This window comes from Aspergillus sclerotioniger (genome assembly GCF_003184525.1).
Source record: "Aspergillus sclerotioniger CBS 115572 chromosome Unknown BO94scaffold_4, whole genome shotgun sequence".
Lineage (NCBI taxonomy): Eukaryota > Fungi > Ascomycota > Eurotiomycetes > Eurotiales > Aspergillaceae > Aspergillus > Aspergillus sclerotioniger.
The window spans coordinates 952216-976802 of NW_020290994.1; the positions used below are offsets into that span (position 1 = coordinate 952216).

At 53.9% G+C, this 24587-nt stretch overlaps 8 protein-coding genes across 8 annotated transcripts; 3 read left to right on the forward strand and 5 right to left on the reverse strand.

Annotated features, from left to right (window-relative positions):
* The first annotated feature begins 3011 nt into the window (after nucleotides 1–3011).
* BO94DRAFT_281953 (DENN (AEX-3) domain protein) lies at nucleotides 3012–6412 on the forward strand. Its single transcript, XM_025606630.1, has 4 exons — nucleotides 3012–3561; nucleotides 3618–4637; nucleotides 4694–4930; nucleotides 4991–6412. Exons 1-4 carry the CDS (start codon nucleotides 3181–3183, stop codon nucleotides 6107–6109), a joined length of 2757 nt encoding a protein of 918 aa, XP_025471455.1. The 5' UTR covers nucleotides 3012–3180; the 3' UTR covers nucleotides 6110–6412.
* Nucleotides 6413–6722: 310 nt separating this feature from the next.
* BO94DRAFT_531630 (SDR family NAD(P)-dependent oxidoreductase) lies at nucleotides 6723–8098 on the reverse strand. The gene is made up of 4 exons (XM_025610942.1): nucleotides 7794–8098; nucleotides 7697–7728; nucleotides 7281–7611; nucleotides 6723–7222 (listed from the first exon to the last, which is right to left on the reverse strand). Exons 1-4 carry the CDS (start codon nucleotides 7916–7918, stop codon nucleotides 6766–6768), a joined length of 945 nt encoding a protein of 314 aa, XP_025471456.1. The 5' UTR covers nucleotides 7919–8098; the 3' UTR covers nucleotides 6723–6765.
* A 616-nt stretch (nucleotides 8099–8714) lies between these two features.
* BO94DRAFT_563263 (TBC-domain-containing protein) lies at nucleotides 8715–12020 on the forward strand (the record flags this gene model as incomplete). The annotated part of the gene is made up of 1 exon (XM_025614349.1): nucleotides 8715–12020. The coding sequence occupies one exon, from the start codon at nucleotides 8715–8717 to the stop codon at nucleotides 12018–12020; it is 3306 nt and encodes a 1101-aa protein (XP_025471457.1).
* A 1291-nt stretch (nucleotides 12021–13311) lies between these two features.
* On the reverse strand, nucleotides 13312–15054 carry BO94DRAFT_553586 (Zn(II)2Cys6 transcription factor; the record flags this gene model as incomplete). Its single annotated transcript, XM_025613668.1, has 1 exon — nucleotides 13312–15054. One exon carries the CDS (start codon nucleotides 15052–15054, stop codon nucleotides 13312–13314), a length of 1743 nt encoding a protein of 580 aa, XP_025471458.1.
* Nucleotides 15055–15996: 942 nt separating this feature from the next.
* On the forward strand, nucleotides 15997–16858 carry BO94DRAFT_531633 (dolichyl-diphosphooligosaccharide--protein glycosyltransferase subunit 4). The gene is made up of 2 exons (XM_025610943.1): nucleotides 15997–16049; nucleotides 16176–16858. The coding sequence occupies exon 2, from the start codon at nucleotides 16326–16328 to the stop codon at nucleotides 16542–16544; it is 219 nt and encodes a 72-aa protein (XP_025471459.1). The 5' UTR covers nucleotides 15997–16049; nucleotides 16176–16325; the 3' UTR covers nucleotides 16545–16858.
* An 83-nt stretch (nucleotides 16859–16941) lies between these two features.
* BO94DRAFT_542968 (putative C2H2 finger domain protein) lies at nucleotides 16942–19451 on the reverse strand (the record flags this gene model as incomplete). The annotated part of the gene is made up of 2 exons (XM_025613118.1): nucleotides 16942–17237; nucleotides 17336–19451. The coding sequence occupies 2 exons, from the start codon at nucleotides 19449–19451 to the stop codon at nucleotides 16942–16944; spliced, it is 2412 nt and encodes an 803-aa protein (XP_025471460.1).
* A 1223-nt stretch (nucleotides 19452–20674) lies between these two features.
* On the reverse strand, nucleotides 20675–21918 carry BO94DRAFT_563265 (synaptobrevin family protein). Its single transcript, XM_025614350.1, has 2 exons — nucleotides 21751–21918; nucleotides 20675–21639 (listed from the first exon to the last, which is right to left on the reverse strand). The coding sequence occupies exons 1-2, from the start codon at nucleotides 21789–21791 to the stop codon at nucleotides 20910–20912; spliced, it is 771 nt and encodes a 256-aa protein (XP_025471461.1). The 5' UTR covers nucleotides 21792–21918; the 3' UTR covers nucleotides 20675–20909.
* A 121-nt stretch (nucleotides 21919–22039) lies between these two features.
* On the reverse strand, nucleotides 22040–24438 carry BO94DRAFT_621161 (uncharacterized protein). Its single transcript, XM_025616980.1, has 2 exons — nucleotides 22798–24438; nucleotides 22040–22742 (listed from the first exon to the last, which is right to left on the reverse strand). The coding sequence occupies exons 1-2, from the start codon at nucleotides 24257–24259 to the stop codon at nucleotides 22105–22107; spliced, it is 2100 nt and encodes a 699-aa protein (XP_025471462.1). The 5' UTR covers nucleotides 24260–24438; the 3' UTR covers nucleotides 22040–22104.
* Between the last annotated feature and the right edge of the window lie 149 nt (nucleotides 24439–24587).

The window sequence follows — 24587 nt, forward strand, 5'->3', positions numbered from 1 at the left end:
CCATCGGACTGGTAGATAGACATTCGAAGTCTCCAGGGTCGACGGTCGGTGTTTATTTATGCGCGGAATTATGTTCATTGGACCAGTAGAATCCCGATCCCTCAATCACGACCACGCATCGGGGGCGGAGATCTAGATCGACATATGCATGCACTGCATCTGATATTCCGGACAGCCGGTGGACGAATGTCAGGATGAAGGCGGACTGACTCGATCGGTGGATCGGACCCAGCGGCGGGCGACCGAGACAAACGCGTCGCTTACCGACCGGATGGACTTGATGGGGGCGTCTAAGAGGGATCTGGAGAATGACACCGGAATTACAATCGGCAGAGGTGTCAATGCTCAACAAAGCCACACATCGATAGGGGGCTAAGGGAAGAAAAAGAAGGCGGAAATTTCAGGATGACGCCCATAGCTCAATGCACACAAAACCAGGATCAGACATCTCGCTGAGACAATGATGATGAGCTCGGAATATCTTCGATTCGACCAGGATAGGTAGAAGAAGGCTGGCTGTGTGACCTTTCGGTTTCGATGCTTTCATGCCCTTTGAGCCGCTCTAGGAGAATTTTCGGCTGGGGACGTCGTCAGCGACGCAGGTTTTTATGCGAGTGCGACTCGAACGAGCCCCCTAACAGCCGTCCTACATGGGCCAGTCCACCCTCATGGTGGCCTCTTCCGGACTTCCTTAGCAAATAGTCTTGATCCTTAGGGCCTTAGCGTCCGAGAGCGAACCACTGCGCATCATGAAATGATGATCTTCCTGGCGCAGGCAAGGATGGCTGATCAGGCTTTGACACGAACAGTCGGAGTACGGTGCGGTAGGGCCCAGTCAGCATATGAGCGCCCAGACTGCTAAACGAGGCCTCTATTTAGGATTTCGGATATCAAACTGTCGATAGAATTTGGCGCCGAGGAGGAGCGATCACCTGCCACTCATCAATTGATGGGAAATACAGTGGAGGGACTGTAATCTCCCATCCTGGAACGTTGTCTTAGACCCCTGGTGACCGTGCCCGCACTTTAGTCCACCGGCGCTGGACCGTTTATCTTTTCTTGCTATTATTATAAATCCGGAGATACCATTACGCCCAAAAGGGGCAGAAGCACAAAGAGAACAAGATAATACTGATGTCAAGCCTAGCCGAATAGCCGGAGGTCCTCCGTACGACATGTGGTGCAGAGGGCCCTGCAGTTGAGCACGACCTGGAGAGCAGGTTGAAACAAGGTCGGCCAATTTGCTACACGCCTAAGGGAAGCGTGTGTGTACACATCGTGGCCTGGGTTAGAGCCGGGATTATGCGACCAAGCCGGGGTTCTGTCTGACTATCGTGCTCAAGAATAAGACTGGCCGGTCAGGCACAGCACTAAGCTGTTTAACTTTCAACTGAACCTTGCCGTGGAGGATTTGTCAGTTCGCATCTTGCCAAAAGCGACAAGAGTGGCCTTGCCTTAGCTTGCCTTTGGGAAAATTGATCATAGTATTAGGGGTGGGATTTTCTTTGCTTTTCTTTGCCCTCTTCACTCTGCTCCTCGATCGTCAATTATTTTGGCAAGGCTCCTGAAAGATCCATTCTCGCGTGGGAGAGAGGCTTTCGGGCCGTCCGTTTATTCTAGCGATGGATGGATAATAGTATTCAGTGTTATAATAATATGTCTAAAACCGGGATTGTTAATGACTCTTGGTGTTAGCCTGTCGACTCTTAGCTTAGGTGTTGTGTAGGATGGGCAGGATAATACTAGTAGAGAGATAGATAGTGGATGGTAGGGGATGGAAACAACCTTCTGGGCCCGATTGTGTTCTTACCTACAGCTTGCGATAACTCTGTAGAAGCTTCTTTCACCCCGCACGGGCGCAAGGACTGTCGCAGGAGTGCAGCAAAGTGGTTGGAAATCGAATGCGACGTTACTAGAGGGAACAATAATAACGAGTAATACCTAGGTGAATACTGATAGGTAGGTAGCAGCGGCCGCACGAGGCCGACCCGTGGTGGGAGCGACTAAAGCCAGTGTCCCTGACTAGTAGTCGGACTAGTCAGGCGGTTTTGCCTCCCCCCACCGGCGCAGGAACGACCGAACAACCCGTACGGAGTACGGTAACTTCAGAAGGTTCTTGCTTCTTTGGAGCGGGTACCTCCATCTGCATATTCGGTGCATACCCCAACGAGGTATTCCTGCTCTTGAGACAAAACTCACAGTAGTACCACGCCGCTGGAGGCCGCGCAGATACAACCATTCCTATTCCCATCATTACTGCCATTCGTAGATTACCTGTCCGTGGTATGGGAATGGAATTGACTGATAAATAATACCAGTTTACCACCGTTGAGAATCAAAACCAGAATCATAAGAGAGACTAATAAGCTACCCACTTCTTCCCTTCCCTTCCCTTCCCTTTCCACCTTTCCACCTTTCCACCCCCCCCCTTTAGTGGTCAACGAACTACTAACCGCTTCCTACCTTACTCTTCACGGTCAAGATTGTCTCCCTGCTTTTCTTTCTTCCTTCCCTTCTCCCCCTCCACCCTCCGGCTCCAATTAATCTAAACCCGGCTTAACCTCTCTCCTCTTGTCGCGCTTTTTTCTTCCGTCCTCTTCCCCTCTCTTTTCCTCCCTCCTTCTCCTCCTCCCTTTCCCTCTTCTTCCCCTTCCTTTCCTCTCCCTTATCCATCTCCTCCCCCAGAGGACTAGGACCATCCCGTATCAATACGACCGCCACCCAAGGGCGTCGCCTTCCTCGCTTCCACACACGTCGTTGGATTTTCCGGTCTGGGATGTGCTGTATAGCCTGAGAAATGCTCATCGATTGAGTTCGCGGGAGTAGTTGTGATCGATCCATCCGATCCCATCGCCGCCGTGTTTCCTTCTTTAGTTCCAAACCCCTATTCGGATAACTGTCCTTCTTTTCGCCTCACGCCTTTTTCGACCTTTAGCAGTGCTATTATTCTGTCAATCTGCGATTTGTCTACGGGGCAAGCAAAAGGGGGAAAAGGGAAAAAGGGAAAAAGGGAAAAAAATCCACTCTTCAGTTCGCTATCATTCGACCCATTCATCCAACCATCGGAACCAGGGTTCGGAGACCGCCTGCGCCCTGAAAGGGAAAAAGAAACAACTACGCAATTTGCTCTTGTACATATAGCCCCCGACGATCCCTGGGAAACAAGACACAACTTTCATCATGGGCCCTTCTCTGAGAGATCACGCATCTTTTGTCCGTCCTTCCACACGCGACCGGCCCTCAACTCGCGATCAAGGGGAAAACTCGCTGGTCGTTCCTAGTCGCACCTCCTCGCTTCACTCCCGCATTACGCAGCCCATCCCTTCGCAAGCCAATCCGAAAGCCGCTCAACGGACCCCCAAGACCCTCACTCATGCCTACATGGTTTGCGGCGTGGGCCGGGAGCCCTCCCAATGGGTCCGAGCTCCCGCGCCAGCGCAGGGAAAGATCGGTCACATGAAAGGTGCCGTGGGCCAGTTTTGGTTGCCCGAGATCCTGGGGAGCAGTCCCCGGTTGGAACAGGACAATGAAATCGCCAAGTCCTTGCATTCGGCCATGAGGGTGCGTATTCTCAACCCCGCAGTCCAGCGAGATGTTCAGTAAGCTGATTGCCATAGGCTTGTTTCCCCCACGATGTAGAGATTTGCACCGGCAAGAGCCAGCCTCATTGCGTCCATCATGCCTTCGTCCTGCAGCAGGACTCTTCCCACACCTTATACGGTATCGCTCTGCGAGTCTGGTCCCGGGCGGATGATAAGCGTGCAGAAACAATTCGCGAACTGCGCAAGAAAACGGAGCCGGATTTCTACGATAACCCGGAGGAGACCTACTGGATCCCATACTGTTTGAGTTTCCTTTCCCGTTACCCCCTCTACGACCTATTGGGCGACTACCTCCGTGGCATGTGGATTCATTGGAACAAAGCGACCAACCTGTTTCACGCGGAGGAAGTTTCACGAATTTTGAGCTTCCCTGCGCCTCGCCTGAATGACCTGGTTCGTATCGACATGAAGGACTATGCCCTCTGCTATCAGTTCCCTTCATCACCAACGGGCTTCCAAAACTTCTCCATGTGGCCCCTGTTTACATGCCTGTCGATTCCCAACGTTGTGGGCGTGGTCGAAGCCGCCGTGTCGCCAACGCGTCGCATAATCTTCGTCAGCCACTACCCTGCCATGCTTACTATGGCCGCCGAAACTATTCGTTACTGCGTTCGCATCTACGAATGGAGCGGCCTCTACGTCCCCGTCGTCCACGCTCGTCACATCAAGGATTTGGTTCAAGAACCTGGTCCGTACATTCTCGGTGTCACCGCCGAGTGTCGGACCCTATTTAACGCTCCGTCGGATGCGTTGGTCGTAGATCTGGACCGCAACTTCGTTCTGACATCAAGCCCGCCCGACGTTCTTAGCCCCGGTCAACGTACCAAATTCATCAACAGACTGACCCAGGCTTTGAACGGGGATGTCTCGCCCTCTGGTGTTCCAAACCACCTCCGTTCCGCTTATGCCGGTGGTAAGCTCATTCCAGCTGGGCAAATCATTGTGATGCGGGGTGAAGTCGAAAGCGTTCAGGATCCCTCTTGGTGGAATCAGGATGCTGTGATGCATGTTATGGACCACGTGTGTGAGAAGTTGGTTAGTCACCCTCGAAGCGCAAATCCAGGATAAAACTCTTATTGACACCAATTTAGGGACGGAACACTGGCATGAAGGCCATCTTTGGTGGCTCTGTCAAGAAGCCTCTCATGACCAAGGTGTCCATGCGCCATCTGAACGAAATTGTGCGTGAGAGGAACCAATACTCCCGCGATGCGATGGAGGCTTGGCAAGATTTCATCAATCTCAAGGGTCGTATGGACACCGAGTTGAGCAAGGTCACCAAGCGCAACAACTTCTTGGTTGAGGAACTGGAAACCTGGAAACAGCAGGTTTGTTTTACCCTGTGCATATTTCTTGGCACATTTTCCGGGCTAACTGTTTTTTTGTAGTTTCTCAAGTTCCAGGCTTTCGCAGAGCAGCTCACCAAGGAAACTTCTGAGCTTAAGGTTAAGATTGAGAATCATAAACGCGAGAATCGTCGTCTTACTGGTCTCATTGACCAGCAAAAGGATGATGTGGCCCGTCTTTCACTTCGCTTATCCGGCACGGAGAAGCAGCGCGACGACGCTTTGGAGGCGTTGGTTCTCCAGCAGGAAATTGCAGAAGAACTCGAGCGCGAAAGGAAGCGTAACCAAAAGGAACTTGCTTCCCTGCAGCACACCAACGTGTCCCTGGCACGACAGCGTGATGAGGCTCAACGCGTGGTCCTGGGCCTCCGAAGCCTTATTAACGGCCAGACACACCACATGGAACACATTGTCCGCTCGATCGGTAGCTCCGCGGACCTGACGGAGCTGGCCGAACACGAGGCTGCTGTGGAGACCAAGACTACTGAATACGAGGCAGTGACCCCGAGGGGATCTGCTGCCTCATCGCGACGCTCGAGTGCCAACGTCTCTGCGAAGGGCATCGCCAACAATGTGAGCCCAGATTTGGAGCAACATCTCCTGAACATCGGTAAAGGGCACAATCGTCTTGCGCGTCTAAGCATAACTGATGTTGCAGATCGCTACCTGCGTGACAAGACGGATGCGATTTCGGACATCATCCGCAGTATCAGCGAACAGTGCGCCGCCGCCGTGGAGGGCTTGCAGCTGGCTCAGGATGCGGAGGATGACGATTCAGACGTCACCGGCAAAGCTACCCCGAGCGGGAGGCGCCTGGTCCCTGAAGGTGGCCGTGGGCACCTGACACCGGCAGGTAGTGAGATGGGCGACAGCGACAACCACTCGCTGCATCCTGACCACCGGCGTTCCAGTGTCCCGCCCACTCCAGACCTGGTGCACAACCGGTCCAGCACATCGATGTCGATGGTTAGCAGCTCGACGTTCCCGGAGAGGTCGAGTCAACAGTATGGGCCTGGTGAGTTCCCGACCCGGATAGTCGAGGACGATGATGAGCGTGCCCACGAGACCGATGGTCTTGATGACCACACCGAGACTGGCACCCTCTCCAAACAGGCCAGCGAGGATCTTATGCGATCCGGCTCTTCCCGACTGGTTGCGTGATTGTCTCTTCCCAACGATGATGCAACGCTTGATTTCGACGACTTTTGACACGACGTCTGCTCCTACCATCTTGTCCGAATTAGAGCGAGTTGTGGCCCCTCTATGGCATTGATTTTGGGCTTCGAGTTTTCATCACTATTACCGTTATTCTCTACTTTTGGTTGTCTTTCCGTTGTCTTTTCCTTTTGGAGATTCCCACTATTGCCCTCTCCGAGCTTCTACCCAGGTGTTTATTTCTTTTCCATTCTCCGGGAGCACTATGTGAGCCCAGTTGACGTTTAATGGGACGGCTACATTGATTGCTTTGGTTCTTACCCGCCAGCCCATCGTTACACCGTTTTTCTTTCTTTGAGAGTCCATCGCGACCTCTCGCGCCTTATAGTAGATCATTTGGCATCCATTTATTGGGCCGACCCCTCATTCTCCCACATTTCCTATCCTGTCATCTTCCTGTTTCCTTGTGTCTATAATTTTACCTGTTGACTAGGGCGGCTTTGAAAGCTGCTGTCCAGAGTCTCAAGATATACTTAATTGGCTCTGGCCAATCTCTACCGCGGCGTGAACCTCAGCGGTCATTCGAATCTAATCCGTTGGTTTACCCACTTCATTTGGTTTTGTTCATTCTTAAGTCGATAAATAGTTCAGTAGCCTGGAGCCTACGCCAATTTACCCGGCACGACAGGGTGTCCAGCACTCAGTCCGCCACAAACGGCCCATGCCTGGCCGTTGACATAGCTACTCTCATCGCTCCCCAAGAACAGCGCTACCCGAGCAACCTCATCGGCAACTGCTCCCCGCTGCAGTGGATTCAGCTGGCCGACCTTCCGCTCCGTGCCTCGAGCACGAGCAGCATCGAACAGGTTCTGGGTCATGCCGGTCTCAATCAGGCCCGGGCAGATGGCATTGATGCGAATGCCCGTCCCAGCCAATTGGTAGGCACATGTTTGGGCAATGGAAACGACGGCTGCCTTGGAAGCCGAATAGTCCGTCGAGCCGGCGTTGGAGCGCAGGCCGGCTACGGATGCTGTACAGATGATCGAGCCGGCGGGGTAGGGCTTGGAAGTTGAGGTCTGCTTCATCGCAATGGAGGCATATTTGGCGGCCAGGAAAACGCTGCTTAACATGAGCTATATGCAACAAGCGGCAAAGACAATGGTGGAATCTCTCGTACCCGACGGTGTTTGTGTTTAGGGTCTTCATAAAATCTGCCCCAGTTATATCAGTAAACATCTTCGGCTGGCCCACAATGCCAGCGTTGGCGAAGAAGATGTCCAACCGGCCATACTTCTGCAACGCATCATCAACGACTGCCTGGACTGCGTCCTCGTTTGCCGCATCAAATTGGCGAATGTGGATGTCAACACCGGGATAAAGAGATTCGATCTCTCGCTTGTGTGTGGCGAGATGCGAGTCGTTGTAGTCGCAAATGTAAATGGCTTTGGCGCCATTATGCGCATATTGATGGACGGTGGCTCGACCGATGCCGGCCGGGGAATTAGCACCTGAGCCATATGAGCATTCACCGATCCCAGGGTCTCTAATATTTCTTTGTCCTTTCAGATGTTCGGGATCGGAGGTGCTTCTCACCAGTCACAATCGCAACCTTGTCTTTCACTCGCCTATAACAGGATTGTCAGCTTGTGAGCTATAGAAACGCCAATTTGTAGTAAGTTCAATCACTTACGGCCCCACTGAATCTGGCGCCACTTGGCGAATTTTAGGAATATCCTCGAATGTCCCTGCATCCGGAATGCCTTCCACCAATTGCTGGTTCAGAGCTTGGAGACGACGTTTGGCTACTGAGAACATGGTGGTCGAAATAAATTACTCAACTGAGAGCGTGGAATAAGTATATAGCCGCAGAGAGAAGGTCACGTGTGGGGAGGAATTTCTCTGGTGAAGAGTTGCTTTGGTGAAGCCAAATCCTCCGATTGTACACTGTACAGAGACTGTACAGAGAGAGAGAGAACGGAGGAGCCTTGCGATGACTAGAGTGAGACAGCCTCGGACCCCTTGACGGCGATCCCCCATGGGTTGCTGGCTGCTGCGGAGAGCCGAGGCTGATGGTCAGGTGACGAGGCCAGTCTGCCGGCCGGAGTTACCCCGGCGATAATTTGATTTAAGGCACCCAAGAGATCTTACATAAGCGGGGCCGGCAAGCGGGCCCAAGTCACATGGCTGCAGCCACACGTCATGGTCCGTCCGTTCGGTTCCAAACCCAAGACGCATTCCAGACCCTTTGCTCTTTTCCTCCCCTCAATTTTTCCCTACGCTCCAGTCATTCCTTGCCTCCTCCTCCTTCCTGCTGCTGCTTCCCTTTGCCGCGTTTCTCCTCGATTGTAATCAGTTTCTCGCGGTTTAGCGTGCCGGTGTTGCCCCCCTCTCATCCCTGGTTGCTCAGTCCGACTTCTGCCACACAAACAAACAGAGTCGCAAACGGCGGAGACAAGACTCAGGTAGCACGAACATACTCCACACCATAGGTTATAAAGACACTCTTGTCCACTGCCTCAACCTTCCCGTTCGGATTCAGCATACAACAACGAAGAAGCATACATGAAGGCCGCAGTTCAAGTTCCCTGCCTTGTTCACCGCCCCTCGAGTCATGGCGGAGTGCGATATCCCCCAACTACCCCGTCGTTCCTCTTCTCGGACCTCCTCCTCTTCCCGGCGCAGTCAGAAGGCTAGGACCGTCCGTGCCCGCTCGCAAAAACGTCATTCGGCCTCCTCCAATGCCACCACCACCGATCTCACCTCCTTCCCCTCGCTTTCTCCGGACCGTGCCCCCGACGGGTTCATAGGCCAACCGGCGTTGAACCGTGCGTTAACAAATGCCTTATTAGAAGGCGAAAGTGGTGATAGTATGGGCGATGTCAGTAAAGATCGGAGGGCTACTCTTGCTAAGCTGACGGGGACCTCTACGCCGAGCCCTGGCCGTGCGGCTTTGTTTGGAGACTCGGTGCCGATCCGTGATTTTCCAGGAGCTTTGCACCTGGCTGATGACACTCATATCGAGCGTCTGGTTGCGAGCACTGGTGCAGTCAAACTCGTACGACAGTTTGCCCGGGATTTGGCACAGCGTGATGCGGAGATCTCGGCGCTGCGGCAGCGTGCTGACGCGAGGGAGAGAGAGCTGAAGAGGATGCTTCGGGAGGTTTCTGTCTCGAACCAGGACATCGAGCGTCGATTGTACCAGCTGGAGAATGCGCCACTTAGCGATGAACCAAGTCAGGATACTGGGGGTAATGCAGAGCAACCAGGGAGTTCCTCCTCCAGTGTGCACGGACTGATGCAGCAGGCAATGATTGACGGGATCGGATCTCGTTCTCATGAGGATGGGGCAGAGACGGCTAATCATGTCCAAGCTACTGTTCGAGGCCCACAGCGTCTCGATAGTGATGCGCGCTCTGGCACTTCTAGCGTTGATTCGGGAACGAATCGGAAGAGGCATAGCTCTATCCGAAGCTGGCAGGATTTCATCTTCGGTAACGCTACGGGTAGCCGGAAAACGAGCCGGGCGAGCAGCGTCATGGGCGAAGTCGAAGAACAAGAAGAAACCCAGCGTCAGCGGAATCTTGGCAATCCTTCCAGTCGCCGCAAGGCGCTGGACGATCAACTATTCCTACCCCCCGAAGCACAGAATGGCCCTGGTGCGAGTGAGATCGCCGGGAAACGTCTCGGTGCATCCGCCGGCGGTGATGATGCCAGCACTCATTCACGCAAATCGTCCAAGTCGCTATCCTCGTGGACAGTCAAGTTGTTTGCGGGGAACGCGCAGTCGAACAAGGACGAAACCAGCGGTGACGACACACGCGGCAGGGCATCTTCTGCTAATAGGAGCACCAGCAAAGGTGTTTCACCCGCGCTTCCCCCAAATGCAAGAGGGGCCGTTTCGGCCGTGGCGGCTTTGACGCGAATCAATAGCAATACCAGCATCCACAGTGCTTCAGGGCGGATAAATGGACCCAGCGGCATAGCCAAGTCCGGCCAGATCAGCCGGAGGCAAGCATCTGCGAGTGTCTCGCAAGGGGCGAACTCGGAGTCTACGGTCAAAAACGCGACCAATCTCGGGCCTGTTGAAATGGATGCTATTCTGCCTCTCGAATCGAGGCCCCCTACTCTTCTAAACATGTACAACAACTACCAACCGGGCGAGCTGCTGACCGATAGGTTTGGGTTTATCTACGACCAGCGTCGAAAGAGGAGGCAGAGGGAAGCGAACGCTTTCAAGACCCCCGGAGGCAGCAACCGAGTCAGCATTGCCGAGACTCTTAGTAGCTTACGAAGTGAAACCTCCGATGGAGACGATGCCTCTGACTCCCAGAGGCAGCTGCAGCCTGCCGCCGACTCTCAGCCTTCTCCTGCATCGGCGTCTCCTGAGAACCTGGAAGCTGGTACAGTCGCACTTCGGGGATGGCAAGATTATTTGAGGGTCCCCACTGGACCGACTGAGTTGCTGTCGCACACGCCCTCGGCTGGTCCAATTGTGGCCCTCACCACTGCCGGCGATAACTCACCTCGCAATTCTGCCGTGGCTGTTGACAAGCGTGGCTCGGTCTCCGTCAATCCAAATGCTCAACCATCGGCGTCCACATCGACTGTAGTTGCAGATCGACCGGAGTTTTCCGGAATATCTTCCGATGAGCCTGCCATCTTCAGCCTGTCCGCCAACGAAAACGAGCCCGTTAAACTGCTACTCGAGCAATTGACCGAGTTACACGACTTTCTACAACGGGAACGGACCGTACGATGGAACGAATTCCTGCGCAAGGTGCGTGCAGAACGCAGGAAAGACGGCGAAGCCGCCGCAGCAGCAGCCGCCGCCTCGGATCGTCCGCTGCAGTCCGTGGATATGCCCGAGGCCTCGTTGGCTGATGGCGAAGTGGTGGGGATCTCGGGTCTAGGCAACAAAGGCAAGGTGGGCCGTGCCAAATGGCGAGAGTTTCGATCTCTCGTGCTCGGGGGAATCCCCGTCGCCCTTCGGGCCAAGGTCTGGTCCGAATGCAGTGGCGCCTCTTCGATGCGGGTGCCCGGCTACTACGAGGACCTGGTGAAAGGCACCGGCGGCTGTGAGCCCGACCCGTCGGTGGTGGCACAAATCGACATGGATATCAACCGCACTCTCACCGACAACGTCTTCTTCCGCCGAGGCCCAGGTGTGGCCAAGCTCAAGGAGGTTTTACTTGCCTACTCCCGTCGCAACCCGGAGGTGGGCTACTGCCAGGGGATGAACCTCATTGCTGCGTCCCTACTCCTCATCACGCCGACCGCCGAAGATGCCTTCTGGCTTCTCACATCCATGATCGAGGTCATCCTGCCCGAGCATTATTACGACCATGGCTTGCTTGCCTCCCGTGCCGACCAGGTGGTCCTGCGCCAGTACATCGCCCAAGTCCTGCCCAAGCTATCCGCCCACCTCGAGAGCCTCGGCGTTGAACTCGAGGCTCTGACCTTCCAATGGTTCCTCTCCGTCTTTACCGACTGCCTCTCGGCGGAAGCCCTGTACCGCGTCTGGGACGTCGTCCTCTGTTTGAACGTAACCAGCGCCGGGAACAACACCCCTGGCACCAGCACGGTGAATGGGGCCTCGTCTACCACCGAACCCAATGACGCGGACCCCAGCGTCAGCGGCAATGGCGGTGGCAGCACCTTCCTCTTCCAGGTGGCTCTTGCTCTTCTCAAGCTCAACGAACAACAGCTGCTCACCACGTGCACCTCCCCAGCCGAACTCTACACCTACATCAACCACCAAATGACCAACCACGCCATCAGCATCGACGGCCTCATCCAGGCCAGCGAAGCCCTCCGGAACGTCATTCGGCGCGAAGATGTGGTCGCCCGTCGAGCCGAAGCCCTCCGCGAGATGCAGGAGTTCACCCGCGGCCGTCCCACTTCATCCGGAGACTTTTAGAAGAGAAGAAGAGGAAGTCCCATATCCTTCCTCACCTGGATTGTTCGATTTTCTCTCATTATAAACTTGCGAAAAGAGAAAAAGTGTCATGTCGATTCCAATCACGATTTGTTTCTCCATTTCAGGGTCATCATTGTTCATCATCATCTTCCACGATACCATTGTGTCTTTCCTCTCCTTTTTGTCCATTTCTGATATAGACGGCCGGGCCTTTCCTTCTAGCATGATGACTTGTACCAGCGTTGGAGTTCACCCTGTGTCCATAGAATTTGCTAATTATGCTTGCTACATATTCTTCCATCATCGCTAACTCATCTACTGACTCACTCCTTCTCTTCATCGCATCCTAGCCCTTGCATCCATACATACATGGCCTACCTCTCATCCCCATCTTTCCTTCTCTTCCCTCCTTCGCCCTTTCAACACCCAACACATGCCACGCCTTACCTCAGATACCACGGACTGATGCCATCCCATCCCGTTCCTTGCATGACATACATTCGTCCATCCATCTATACTTAGTACATACCCAGTGCATTTGTATTATCTACCAGCCAGCCTTGCATACCTTCTGCCTTTACTTTCCTTACCTAGCCAGCCATCTGAGATACCCAGGTTGATTGGAATGTATCTATTTATTTCTTGGTTCGTAGTGGAATATAACAAACAACCGAAAAATACCAAGCAACTCTCGAGAAGATGCGATACGATCCAACAGAAAGAAGAGGGTCAATCGATCACCTGATCTCCTTGGAGATGCTGCAAACACTCCATCCAAGTCACTATAGTAATAGTAATTCTTGGTAGCCAATAGGGGTCATTCTGATGATCATGTGTACCTACTGAAGAGAACTATATCTTATATAGCCGGTACTATTCAATTCCAAGCCGTGCACCTAAATCACAAAGCGGCCATGGCCGACTGGCCTCAGTACATTTCTTTTTCCCCATGACATTATGTGTAACATCCTCGTGGATATCTGCTGCATGTTCTTTCGTGTAGTCATCAAAATATGAAGAGTGCAGGTGGTAGATCCGCATAAATGGTTGGATGGTATATTTTGGTCCTAATTTTCCAAACCTCCTGAGAGCATAGGATCCCCAGTGGAACAATGAAATCAACTCGTTGGCATCATCTCGGTGTCATTTCGACAAGTAATCATCATCAATCTTGGAGGGGTATCATTTGCGATGTTAGATAATATCGACAGGGAAAGAAAAGGGACGGTCACGTGCGAACAATAGCCCAGGCGATAGGAGCACAGCTCCTGTATCGGACCACTGGAAGCGGCTAGGGCAGCCAGAATCGGCTGCTGTCGAGAACGGTCGTCAGATCAATCTCGCCCACAGTAGGCCGAAGACCAAGGTCCATTACATCGCGCGCGACCGCCTTGATCTGTCGCATAATGGACTGCGAGATGGCCCAAGTTCGAGCCAGAGTCTTAAAAACGCCGATAGTAAGTGTCAGTCGATCACGACTCGGGTCCGGCATCTGCCCGGCCTTGACGGAGCACGCCGCCAATTGCACCATGGAGCTGAGAACCAGCGCACAGATGAAGAAGGGCGTGTGCTTTACGACCGGCATGCGAATAGACGCCAGCGAGGAGATCTCGCTGGCTGCTTTCACCGCCTTCATTGCATGGGCATGATGCGAGAAGGCCGGGATGCTCAGCGGCCCGTGGTGGCCGCAAATGACTTCCGCCGCCACGGTTGGCGACGACAGCAGGTCGGACCGCGGGAAATGAAGATAAATGGCAGAGCCATTCACGATCATGTTCGCCTGGAACATCATTTCGTCCACAGACCCGTCCGGACGCAGCAGTTCCGCCTTGGATTCGGGGAGGTGGTGGAACCAACTGGTGATCCGGGCGTCAATGGCCTCAACCTGGTCCTGCTGGCCCTCAATCATGTCTTGGGTGGCCACTACCCGTCCAAGGATCCGGACCGCCTCAATACGGTAGGTGAAAGAGGAGAAGTCTCGCTCCTCATCTGCGAAGACACGCTCATCGAACTGCGCAATGGTTGGCGGGGGCGGGGGTGGCAGCGCATCCTGATAGATGCGCTCTTCGCACGGCAACGGGACCTCGAGCGGCACTGAATTGCAACGGAAGGCCCCCTGGACACCCAGTGCGGTCAACATGCCCTCAATGATGAACAGCTCCCACCAGGTACGCCTCAAACTTTCTTCACGCACCGGGTCACCGTCACTCATCATACGCGCAAACCCCTGAGTGTGCAATCCCAATTCGAAGGCCAGATTCACCGCCGTCGTGACGCATTCACCCGCTTCGGCCCGCTCGTTCCGGGAATGGAGGACAATAGCCAGGAGCACGAGCGCCTGCAGTTTCTCGATGGTTCCTTCTTGTGCCATAACAGACGACATCACCGATGGCCGGTATACGTCGCTGGAGGCGGCCGGGGTAAAGTGGGTCCCGATAAATTTGATGACATGCTCCAGGAACGGAGGAGGAGCCTGGGAGCGGTATAGAATACGAAGTGGAGGCAGGATCGGGTGAGAAGGATGGAAATAGGTGTAGAAGATGTCGATAAGATAGCCATCGCCAGTAATGGAGGAGAGCGAATCTGGGGTGAGGGGGCTATTGACGCGGAGCGGCTGCGAGGAGCCAGAATGGTCTGTCAGATCGGGACTCCCGGAGGGCGCCGACGAGGAGGGGAGGGAAGGCGGCAAAGGAGTGGCTGCCGGTAGATTATAGGGCATACCACCTGGGAGGGCCCAGTCTGTAGGGACATTGAAGAACTGGGGATCGAACGAGCCCGACAGATCTACGGCCACTTGCTCGGGGGATGACGGATTGGCGCGGCGCTTCTTCGAGGGGCCCTTGTACCCGCGACGCGAGGGGGTGTATTGACATTCTGACCCCGTGGTCTCGCAGCGACCGCAGACTGGGGTCTTCCCATCACACTTAAGGTGCTTGTGTCGACATAAAAGACAGGCGAGCAGGGACGGGCCCGAGTTTTTGGACGGGCCGGGGTTCTTTGCGGAAACGAAGGGGTCTTGAATTCCTTGGTCCATGTTGACGAGGAGCTATCACCGATAGTTAATGAGCCGATGATCTCATTTGCAGTTCCGACACTACAAGGAGAGTTGGATGGAGGGGGAGGTGGTCGATGCGGGCGAGTTGGAAACCAGCAGGGAAAGGTGGGAGAGAAGTAGAAGGCAGCGGAAATGCGGTACACGCGGGGGAGGGCAGGAAGGGTGCGAGGGTGTAAGGAAGGAAAAGAAGAGAGGGAGAAAGGAGGGGGAGCAGAAGGAGGATGCTGCGAAGAAAAAGAGGTGATGGGTCGACGAGGGCAGAGTGGTACTTGGGGGACCATTAAGGGTAGGGGATAATTAAGCCCAACGGCCGCACGAATCATGCATGGCCAAGCACCACAGAGAAAGAAAACAAAAGGTACCTTTCTGACAGTCTCGCCGCCGTTCTTTATTTGACCGATGGTGAGAAGTACTTAGCAGCAGTCCCCACCCATCTCACACCATTCACCGTTCACGATCGGGCAGTCCGGCGTGGTGGAGCTGCAGTGATGGGGGTGACACGGCGCCAGGCAACAAAGGAAGTAAAAGGGCCGGAGTCGAGAGTTGATAAATGGATGGATGGATGGGTGGTAGGGTGGTAGGATGGTTGGAGTGATGGGAGTGCAGGGGAATGGGGGAATGGAGGAGAATGGAGGAGAATGGAGGAGAATGGAGGAGAGCCAGAAAGGAAAGAGAAAGAAAGATAGATCATAGACAGATGTTGGATGATGAAGCCCGGCTGCTGTTTGTTTCAGTTGTTTGGTGTGGTATTATTATTTTTAATATTGTTGCCAGTTGCAGTTGTTACTTGGTGCTGACTGAGCCCGCGGGTGACTGCTGCGTACGGTGACTTGCGTTACGTACCTCACCAGTCACCACAGAAGTAGTAACCATACTTGTTCACTACTACTACATACCTTACACATCCCCTTCTCAGCCAACCCCCCCCTCCATCCAGTCCTGCTCTTCTTCCCCCAAATCTTGTTTCAACCCAGGTAAGTCCCTCTGGAACCCACCCTTTGAGTTTAACCGTCATCCGGTTCTTGTGCCCTCCCCTTCCAATGCTTTATTCTGGCCTTCCGTCCCATTGGCGCTGACCATCAACGTGGCTTCCGGAGCAGCTTCCCGCACCGCAAACTCCCTTCTCTCATCGCGCCGTCTCGTGTCCAATCTCTCTCCGTGCAATTCAACAGCTCCCATACCTACCCACTGCGATCGATCTCGTTACCCGATCAAATCGCAAAGCGAGTCCATCCCTCACCTCCTTCACCATGATCACCGACGAGGAGCTCCACCGTTTGGCCGTCTTCCTCGGCTCCTGCGCCATGATGATGATCGTCCTCTACCACTTCCTCGAGGTGAACGCCAAAGAAGACGGGGAGGATCTCAAGGACACGAACAAGCAATCCACGGGCGCGTCGGCCGGTTCGACTCCCGCTGCGGTCACGGCGGGGACGTCCTCTGCTACGGGAGGGGGGAAAGACCGGTAACTTTGTGATTTCCCGTGGTGGACGTTGATCAGTTTTCTTGTTGTACTATGTATGTCTATTGTTCCTAAGCGCTCGGGGAAAGATAGGAGGGAGACCACAGAAAAGAAAAGAGGCGAAGAATGGATACCCGGGTGGTCGCCGTCAATATATTATCTTTTGAAAGAATGCTTTGATTGTATGGTACATGATGGACAGTTCCATTTCCTCTCCATGCTATTGATTTACAAGGTGCATCTGAAAACCTGCTGGCCCGGGATAGAAAGAGGGACCCGTGAAAACACTCGCTGAACACCAATTCCGGCCACCGTCGCCCTCGAACGCCATGTAGGCTAAACCACGAAAAAAGACACATTTCCTCCAGGCAACGAAAAGGGGGGTATCATGAATCTCAGTTCTTCTAGGATGCAGGCACCACCTCGTAAACCTCCTCGTCATTGCTCACTCGCTCATTGCGCGCGGGCGTCGCAAGCTCACATCCCCCCGGGTCCAACCCCACCCCGATCTGCTCCTTTAGTTGTTGCACCGCCTTGAAGATCTCCCGGGTCTTCTCCTGCGGCGTATTATTCCCATGGACTTTGTTAAAAGCATGGATAGAGCGGGAGCTGGCAGGGAAGATGAGTGAGTCTTCGCCAACCGGTCGCGCGGTGTCCGGAATCCCCCAAGGCCCAAGACTCGCGCCGGCATCGTTACCCACTATATGGCACAAGGTAAGTTAAACATTAATCACTGGTCCCGACAATCAAAAGTAGACGCATGCTGAAAAGGCAATCATCCAGCAGATGCTTTCTCACCGGTTCCAGGCACCGAGGGCCCATCGCCCAGTCTCCACGCGACCGGGTCCAGATGGTCTTTCTTCACGTGCTTGAACAAGAGCGCAGCAGGTAAAGACTCCGAATGCGAGCACCCTTTCCACCCGCACGTGAGCTGCTGGGACACATGAACCTTGAAGACATGCTTTTTCAACACTTCCATGTTGTGCAGCTGGGCTTGGCAGTCCGTCCATCCACACGCAAAAACCGAATACGGAATCTGCGGCGATGCGACAGGCTGCTGCGCCTTCGAGCTGGCAGGGGGTCGACCCGGTCTTCTGCCCGTCATTGCCGCCACTTGCACGGTTGGCGTGGGTGTATTGGGCTGAGACGGGGGGTGTGAAGATAGCAGCGGGGGTGGCCGGGCTTGTGACAGCGGATGTGCTCGCGACGCGGGTGGGGGATGCTGCACCGAAGGGCGCGAGTGAAAGAAGCCGCTGTACGGTCTCGACACCGGCTGGGGCACTTGCGGTACTGACACGTGAAGCACTTGTGTGAGCTGCTGCGTCGGCTGCTGCGTCGGTAGTGGAGGACGAGCTGGTAGATACACTCCTGGCTGGGGACCGGAGCGTTGTGGCGGTTGGGGAGGTTGTGGTGGACGGGACAGGAAGGTGTTGTTCTGTTGAACAGGCAATGAGGGAACCGGCCGGGGCGCGGGACGCGGCGGCGGTGGCGCGGCGGTGGCCCGTGGCTGGGGCGGTCCCGGGTCACGTGCATCCAGAGGATCGACCAGGTCCCAGCGAAAGGTCGACAAGTCCGACGAGCTGTCAACGTGGATGAAGACATCGCGCAGGCGGAGCAGATGGTGGTTCAATGTCTCCTCGGTTGGATGACGGCCCGCTGCTATCAAAACGTCTCTGGCGATTGTCGTCGGGTCATAAGACAGTTTTTCGGCAGCATCTTCCTCACGCAATGGCATCACAATATCTCCCCGAGCTTTGAGATGACTTTTACCCGGGGTAGAGCCGGTTGTCCTAGGCGCATAATTGTAAGCCGCGAGCCCTCCAGCTGGAAGACTCCCAGGAGGCACCTTCGCGGTAGGCATTGGGGGCCGCCCAGATTTCCGTCCAGGTGTAGCTGGAGGCGCTATGCGACGTCTCTTGGCGTCATGACCCGGCTCGCTTCCATTCCCAGCGACGTTATTTAGATGCATTGTAGGTTGCGAAGCCGAATTTGTTGTTTGCGCAGGTTGATAGGGCGGAGAGGCAGAGTTTGCCGTTTGTATGGTGGGGATGGTCGGTCGAGAAAAGGCAGACGACTCAGTCGGGAACGTCGATGCGGCACGTGGGTTCGTTGTCTGTGGACCTATCATTGGCGTAGGACGTGTATTTGATGCCTGAACAGGCGGCATGGGTGACGGGCGTGAACTGGGAGTCTGAGCCGGCACGGGTGGAAGTGTTGGCGGGGCCGAATTCGACGTCTTCATAAGATCCATTGGCGACACAACTGAATGTAACACTTGCGCAGGCGGTAGGGTTGAAGATACTGGCGTCTGTGTTGGAGTCGTCGTATGCGGTTGTGAAGGCATGGAATGGACCGCAGCAGATGAGGCTGGTTGGTATCCAGGAGGGGGCCCCGGCTTGGATGCCTGGGCAGGTACCGGTCGAGGCAATCGAGGGTGATCCGGCTTATTTCCTTGGGGAGGACCAGCCTGGTGTATCGGCACTGGCTTGGGCAATTGAGGAGCACCCGGTCTGTATTCTTGCGAAGGGGGCGGCTTCGGCGATTGCGACGGGAACGACTTCGGTCCTTGAGAGGGGGGAAACCGATACGACCCTTCAGTATGTGAGCCTGGAGGTGGCGCCATGGTAGAAGCTGGAGGATGATGCGGTTGCGCTTGGTGGGGACGAGAGTATTGAGTCTGGTAAGGGGTTTCTGAGGTGCTGGGTCCAGTTGGCCTCACACTCCTTTCATTCGAGTACTGATATGAATGAGAGCCGGGAGGGCCATTGTGGGCAGCTGTATAAGAGGAGGGTGGGGGCAACGCAAAGTAAGGGTTTGACTGAAAGAATGATGCAGAATCGTCGGCTCCCTGGGCTTCCGGATCATATCCATGGCGTAGGTAACTTTCGAGCCACTGTAAATCTTCACTTGACATCTTGCATGGGAAGGTATCAGGAAATCGGGTGCCAATTGTTCGCCGCGATCAGCATGGTGAACATGCAGGATGGGGCACAGTGCGGAGATGAGCCAGGAATAATCTTCTGAGATAATCGCCGTGAGGCCGCCAATTTCTTTAGAACCTCAAGGGCGTCTTCAAGCAGGAGGGTCGGCGTGACGCGACCACAATTCCGATGGCGCGCATGGAGCAAAGCTCTGGACGATTGACGATCCGGACCACCTCACGCGGGCGGTCCCAGCTGCCACGCGCCGGCCAATCAGCTACTGAGGCAGCCTTAAGCGGGATGTCATGTGACGCACATTCGGGCCTATTTATTCTTTCTGTCGCAACCATCCTTCTTTCTTTCCATGCTGCTACTCCGAGAAACACAATGCTTTCTGGTGTCATGAAATCATGATCAGCAGGTGCATTCATCTGACGGTGCTACTAAACATCCAGATTCGCTCTATCACCATCCGCAATGCCAACGAGGTCACAGTCTCCCAGTGTACTAACACGGGCAGTCACCAATGTCTACCATCTAAAGTTGGTGGTCTACATCGCGTGTCGTCCGTGAGGAGCCTGGAAGGTCGTCACTATCAAGCTCAAGCCGGTTAAGGACCATCGGCCACAGTGATCGCCTTGCGATAGCTTCCTCGTACACGAGCTACTCGAAGAACGAGATTGACCATTCTACGGCTGGGCTCTCATCTCACACCTTGATTTTCCCCAAATCACGCGCCAGGTTTATCTCCTCATCAATCCCCTCCCTTAGGACGGAACCTATGGTTGAAGAGGTATACGACTGGCGCAGAAGGAATGCAGAAACGTATTTTAACTGGACTAGATCCAGTGGTCGTTCTGCCTCGCTTGCAGACTCGCACTGATGCTTCGGCAAGGACGCTGTGGGTTTGAGAGTGAGACACATTCTGTTGCACCTCTTTATCAATTTATAGAAGATAGTGGGCTGGTTTCGGTCCTGGCTCTTGTTATTCTCAATGTAATGATTTACGTTTCGACTACTCGTGCATATATATGTTCTTTCCGTATTTCTGCTTGGAAGCCTTGAATCTCAGAAGCATGGGTTGATTGCCACACGGCGCTTCTACTGTACATAGTACTATAGTCATCCCTGTAGGATTAATACACTACTATTGCAGAAGCATGTTGGGGTCTAATCTCATTGGGGAAACCCTCCCTAAATATATAAGTTCAAATTGAAAAAAAAAAAAAAAAAAAAAAAAAAAAGACCAGCAGTCATCATATCATACATACGAAGTTTGCAACCCCGCTCAGTCGGCTGAAATCCACTTATCGTCAACTATATCAGAAGCCACATAACCACCCATGACGAGGAAACAACTAACATACACACACATCGGAACTCCCCGGGCATCATCACTTAGAGCCTTACAGTCCGACTTCCTTCTCGAGTAAAAATTGGGGGATGGCCACCTACTCACTCTGCCCAACACACTTCCCCCAAGCCGGCAATCCACACCCCATGCCCACAAACAGATAGACCAAGAACACCACCACAACCGCAAGCAACACCATAAGCTTGATGTTCTTCCACCACATCCGTCTTCTCAGCCCGCGACTCCTGATGCGGAAATCATGCGCGCTGCCACCCAGCCGGTCCGTCTTATCCACCAGCAAATCAATCCTCTCTCCCCTTTCTAACACTCGCTCAATGTTCTCCGTCATGATATTGCGCACACTATCGATCTCCCGCCGTGCCGAGGCCAGCGAGTCTGCCGGCGGGGCCGTGTTGTACGTTTGAAGCAGCGAGCGGAGCTCATTGTTGAACGCGGCGCAGCCGTAGGCCGGGAGTGCAGAGAAATCCGTGCTGGAGGGTGGGTATGTCGAAAGGAACTTGCGTTTGATTTCGAGGAGGAAAGCGAAGGGAATGCGGCGGCCTTGTTCGGCGGTCGCGACGACGATGTAGCTGAGTGGGGCGTAGGAGTTGGGTTCTTGGCGCGTGCTGTCGTCGGTGGTGTTCGTGCCTGTGGGGGAGTCGGCGATGTAGTGCACGAAGAGACGCTCATGTGTGTAGGTCAGCTTCTGAGGTTGGTCGTGACTGATCTTGGGGAGGATGATGGAGGCCAGAGAGGAGGCGGCCGTGGAGGAGGTGCCTGGGGAGGAATGCTCGGCAAGGATGGTTGTGCGATGGGCGATGCAGGAGCTGTGGAACTGGTTAGTAGAAAGACTTTTCAAGGGGGGAGAAGGCTGTGGGGAGATTGGGAAGCGGCGGTGCTGTTCGGTTGCTGCTGTGTTGTTGAGATAGGCAACGTACTAAAGCAGGAAGCTTGCTGGCTTCGATGAGGAGGCGGCCATGATGGCTAAGTGTTGTAGTCGTGTAAAAGACTGATCCTCAGGTGAGCAGAGAGTGGGATTGGTCTGCGCCGACGTGTCAGGCCTGACACCGTGGCTTGGCTTGGGCTCTGAGAGAAGGAAGAATGCGAGGGAATTGGAGATAAGATCACCGCTCCGTGACGTCGCCGCCGAGGTGAGACACCCCGGATTCTGTCACGTGCTGTAGCTTACATCAACTCTACACTATTAGTTATGTGATAGCTTATTGTGCAACGTCAATTATTATGGCCTTGGTGCTATAAACAAGGCAATCAATGCCCTCTTGATTTGCAGTTCATTCCGGAAAAGCTTCTACCCCCAGACCCATGTGCTCCAGCCTCTCCGAGGTCTCCTCGACAGAGCTGTCCATAATGACCGTATTGTTATCTTCGCTATCGGTGTCAAAACAGTCATCGACGTCGTCATCCGACATCTCCAAGGTTAGGGAATGATTGTCTGTATCGGCTTGTGTCTCAGATGAGGTCGATGCATGGTTTTCATCTGCCACGACGCACGACTCCGAATTCACGGACATGATGTCCGTCCAATAGCCTCCCGTGGCTCGGTGAGAAGCTCCCTGGACTGTACTTTCAAAGTCACTGGAAGTGATGCTAAAGGAAGAAGTGGTAGAGGAAACAGTACTCCCCGTATGGATCGCAGGCCCCGGTGTAGAGAATCCACCTGTCTCGAGATTAGGTATACCTTGGTCCGTGAAAACGCCGCCGGATCCATCATCATTTCCCCCCGCCCACAACGGTAGATACTTTGTCTCGCTGTCAGTGAGGCAGGTGAGCGTGTCTGTTACATGAAAGCTGGCTTCGTGCCTGCTGTTGTCCGCCATGATCTCTCCAATGTCGGTTAAATATGAGCGCACTTCTTGGAAAAAGCCAATTGGGTTGAGGAAGACTGCCGTGGGACTCTCTTCAATCATGCCTATAATCTCTCTCTTAGCTGCGTGGTCAAAGTGAAAAAGCCGGGCGATTCATACCTCCTTCGATCAAGGTCGCACCCGCAAGCTGACGGAATCCAAACCTTGGGCTAATAGGATCTGCGTGCCTGTTGTACTGATTCATCTCCGACAATATATCCGTGAAATCAACATATCCGATTGTCGCATTTTTTTGGGCCTGGAAAGGATATAGGTGTTCCCCCAAGTCAGCGACGGTTGAGTTCAAAAACTTCTTGTCGGGGAATGCGAAACGGTCATCGTAGTTCTCAAACTTGAGCATTTTCCAGAATGTTTTACTGGTTAGGCGCTCAGCATAACGCATCTCATCGTAAGAGTTTGCGAACTTCCGCGTGGGATAATCATCAAAGTCAATGTACCGGCTTGTTCTCGCGGCCCAAGTTATGGCGGGTTTGGTTAGGATGGACACGATGTGCCCCCGCACATATGATTTCAGCTTGGAAAAAACCCTTGGGGCAAACATGCAGTTTTCACATTTATCTCTAGTATGACGGAGCACGCTCTGAAACGCCGGCAGTTCGAGGAGCCAGTGCATCTCAGTGCCTGCTAACTGGATAAATTCGTCAAGAGCACATTCCATAAGGCTCTGGCCTGCATATTCGACTCGCTGACGATCTTCATCGTCCAAAGGCTCACGGAGGCGACCATGGAAAGTTTTCTGTGGCCACTGGAGTCTGGGTCCCTTGTCTGCGTTGGACAGACGGAGCAGGGCCTCCTCTCCAACAAGGACACAGAAGGAGTCACGACACAGGTAATCACACTGGATCCCACAAGCTATTCTGTAGGTAATCTCCGGATGAATCTCAATGAGCCGAGCATTGTTTGACTCGTAGATCCAGGTGAGGATTTCAACCTTGATCTGTCCTTGCCTAGCCACGTCAAACACCTTAGCCAATGCGAAGAAAGTCCAGAGTTTGCATGGCGTGTCTAAAATTGGACTAACACCTCCTAATGCTTGTAATATGTGCAGGATACCCATTCGATGGCGGGATTCCGAATACTCGGAGGGAAGGTTGTGTTCATCCTCGTCTCGACCCTCGACATATTTTGCCGGTAATCTCCAGCGCTGACTTGCGCGAGCCCAGGACCGTATACCTAGCGGACATGACAACTCTGTGGTGAAAGCTACCGCCTCGTCATCAGTTGAGGGAGGGGTAAGATCAATAGCGTATTTGATGCCTCCAGGAAGCTTTCCCTCTAGGTCGCGGCGCTTGATAATGCGAGCCTGCTTTCTCGGCTCGAACAGCTTCGTGAAGTAGGAAGATTCTGTGCTCAACAGGCTCTTGCTCTGAATGCGATGAGGAACGGACGTGACAGAGTGTGGCTGCATTAACCAGGTTGGTCTGTATGACGGAGGATCAATAAAAACTAGGGTGTCGGCGCCGTCCATAAGAAGTATGTCGATGCTAGAGGTACCCATGTCGGTTGCGATAGGAGGCCTGGCGCCCGTGCAGGGATCGGCTTTTTGGGTGGGAAATTCCATCTCGTGGACGATTAATTCTCACCTAGATGGGTTTAATGTCACGCACTCCCTGCTTCCTAGCTTGGAGAGATGACACGATGGCACACCTTATGGCGGGTGAGAAGGATAGCAAGATGATGACAGGGGCGTTCACAGAATGAGGGGACACAGGTATTCATTGTAAGAATTTCTCCTGCATCTTGCAGCCCCAGTGGTTAGTTTGGTTTGAGTTAGGTAGGAGAATAACGATGAGGGCCTTCACAGCCTCAGGTGAGCCTTACCGTTTTACCGGTGCCTGCTGGAAATCAAGGCTGAGCCCCCGAGACGGGCCAGTGATGCCCCCACTCAG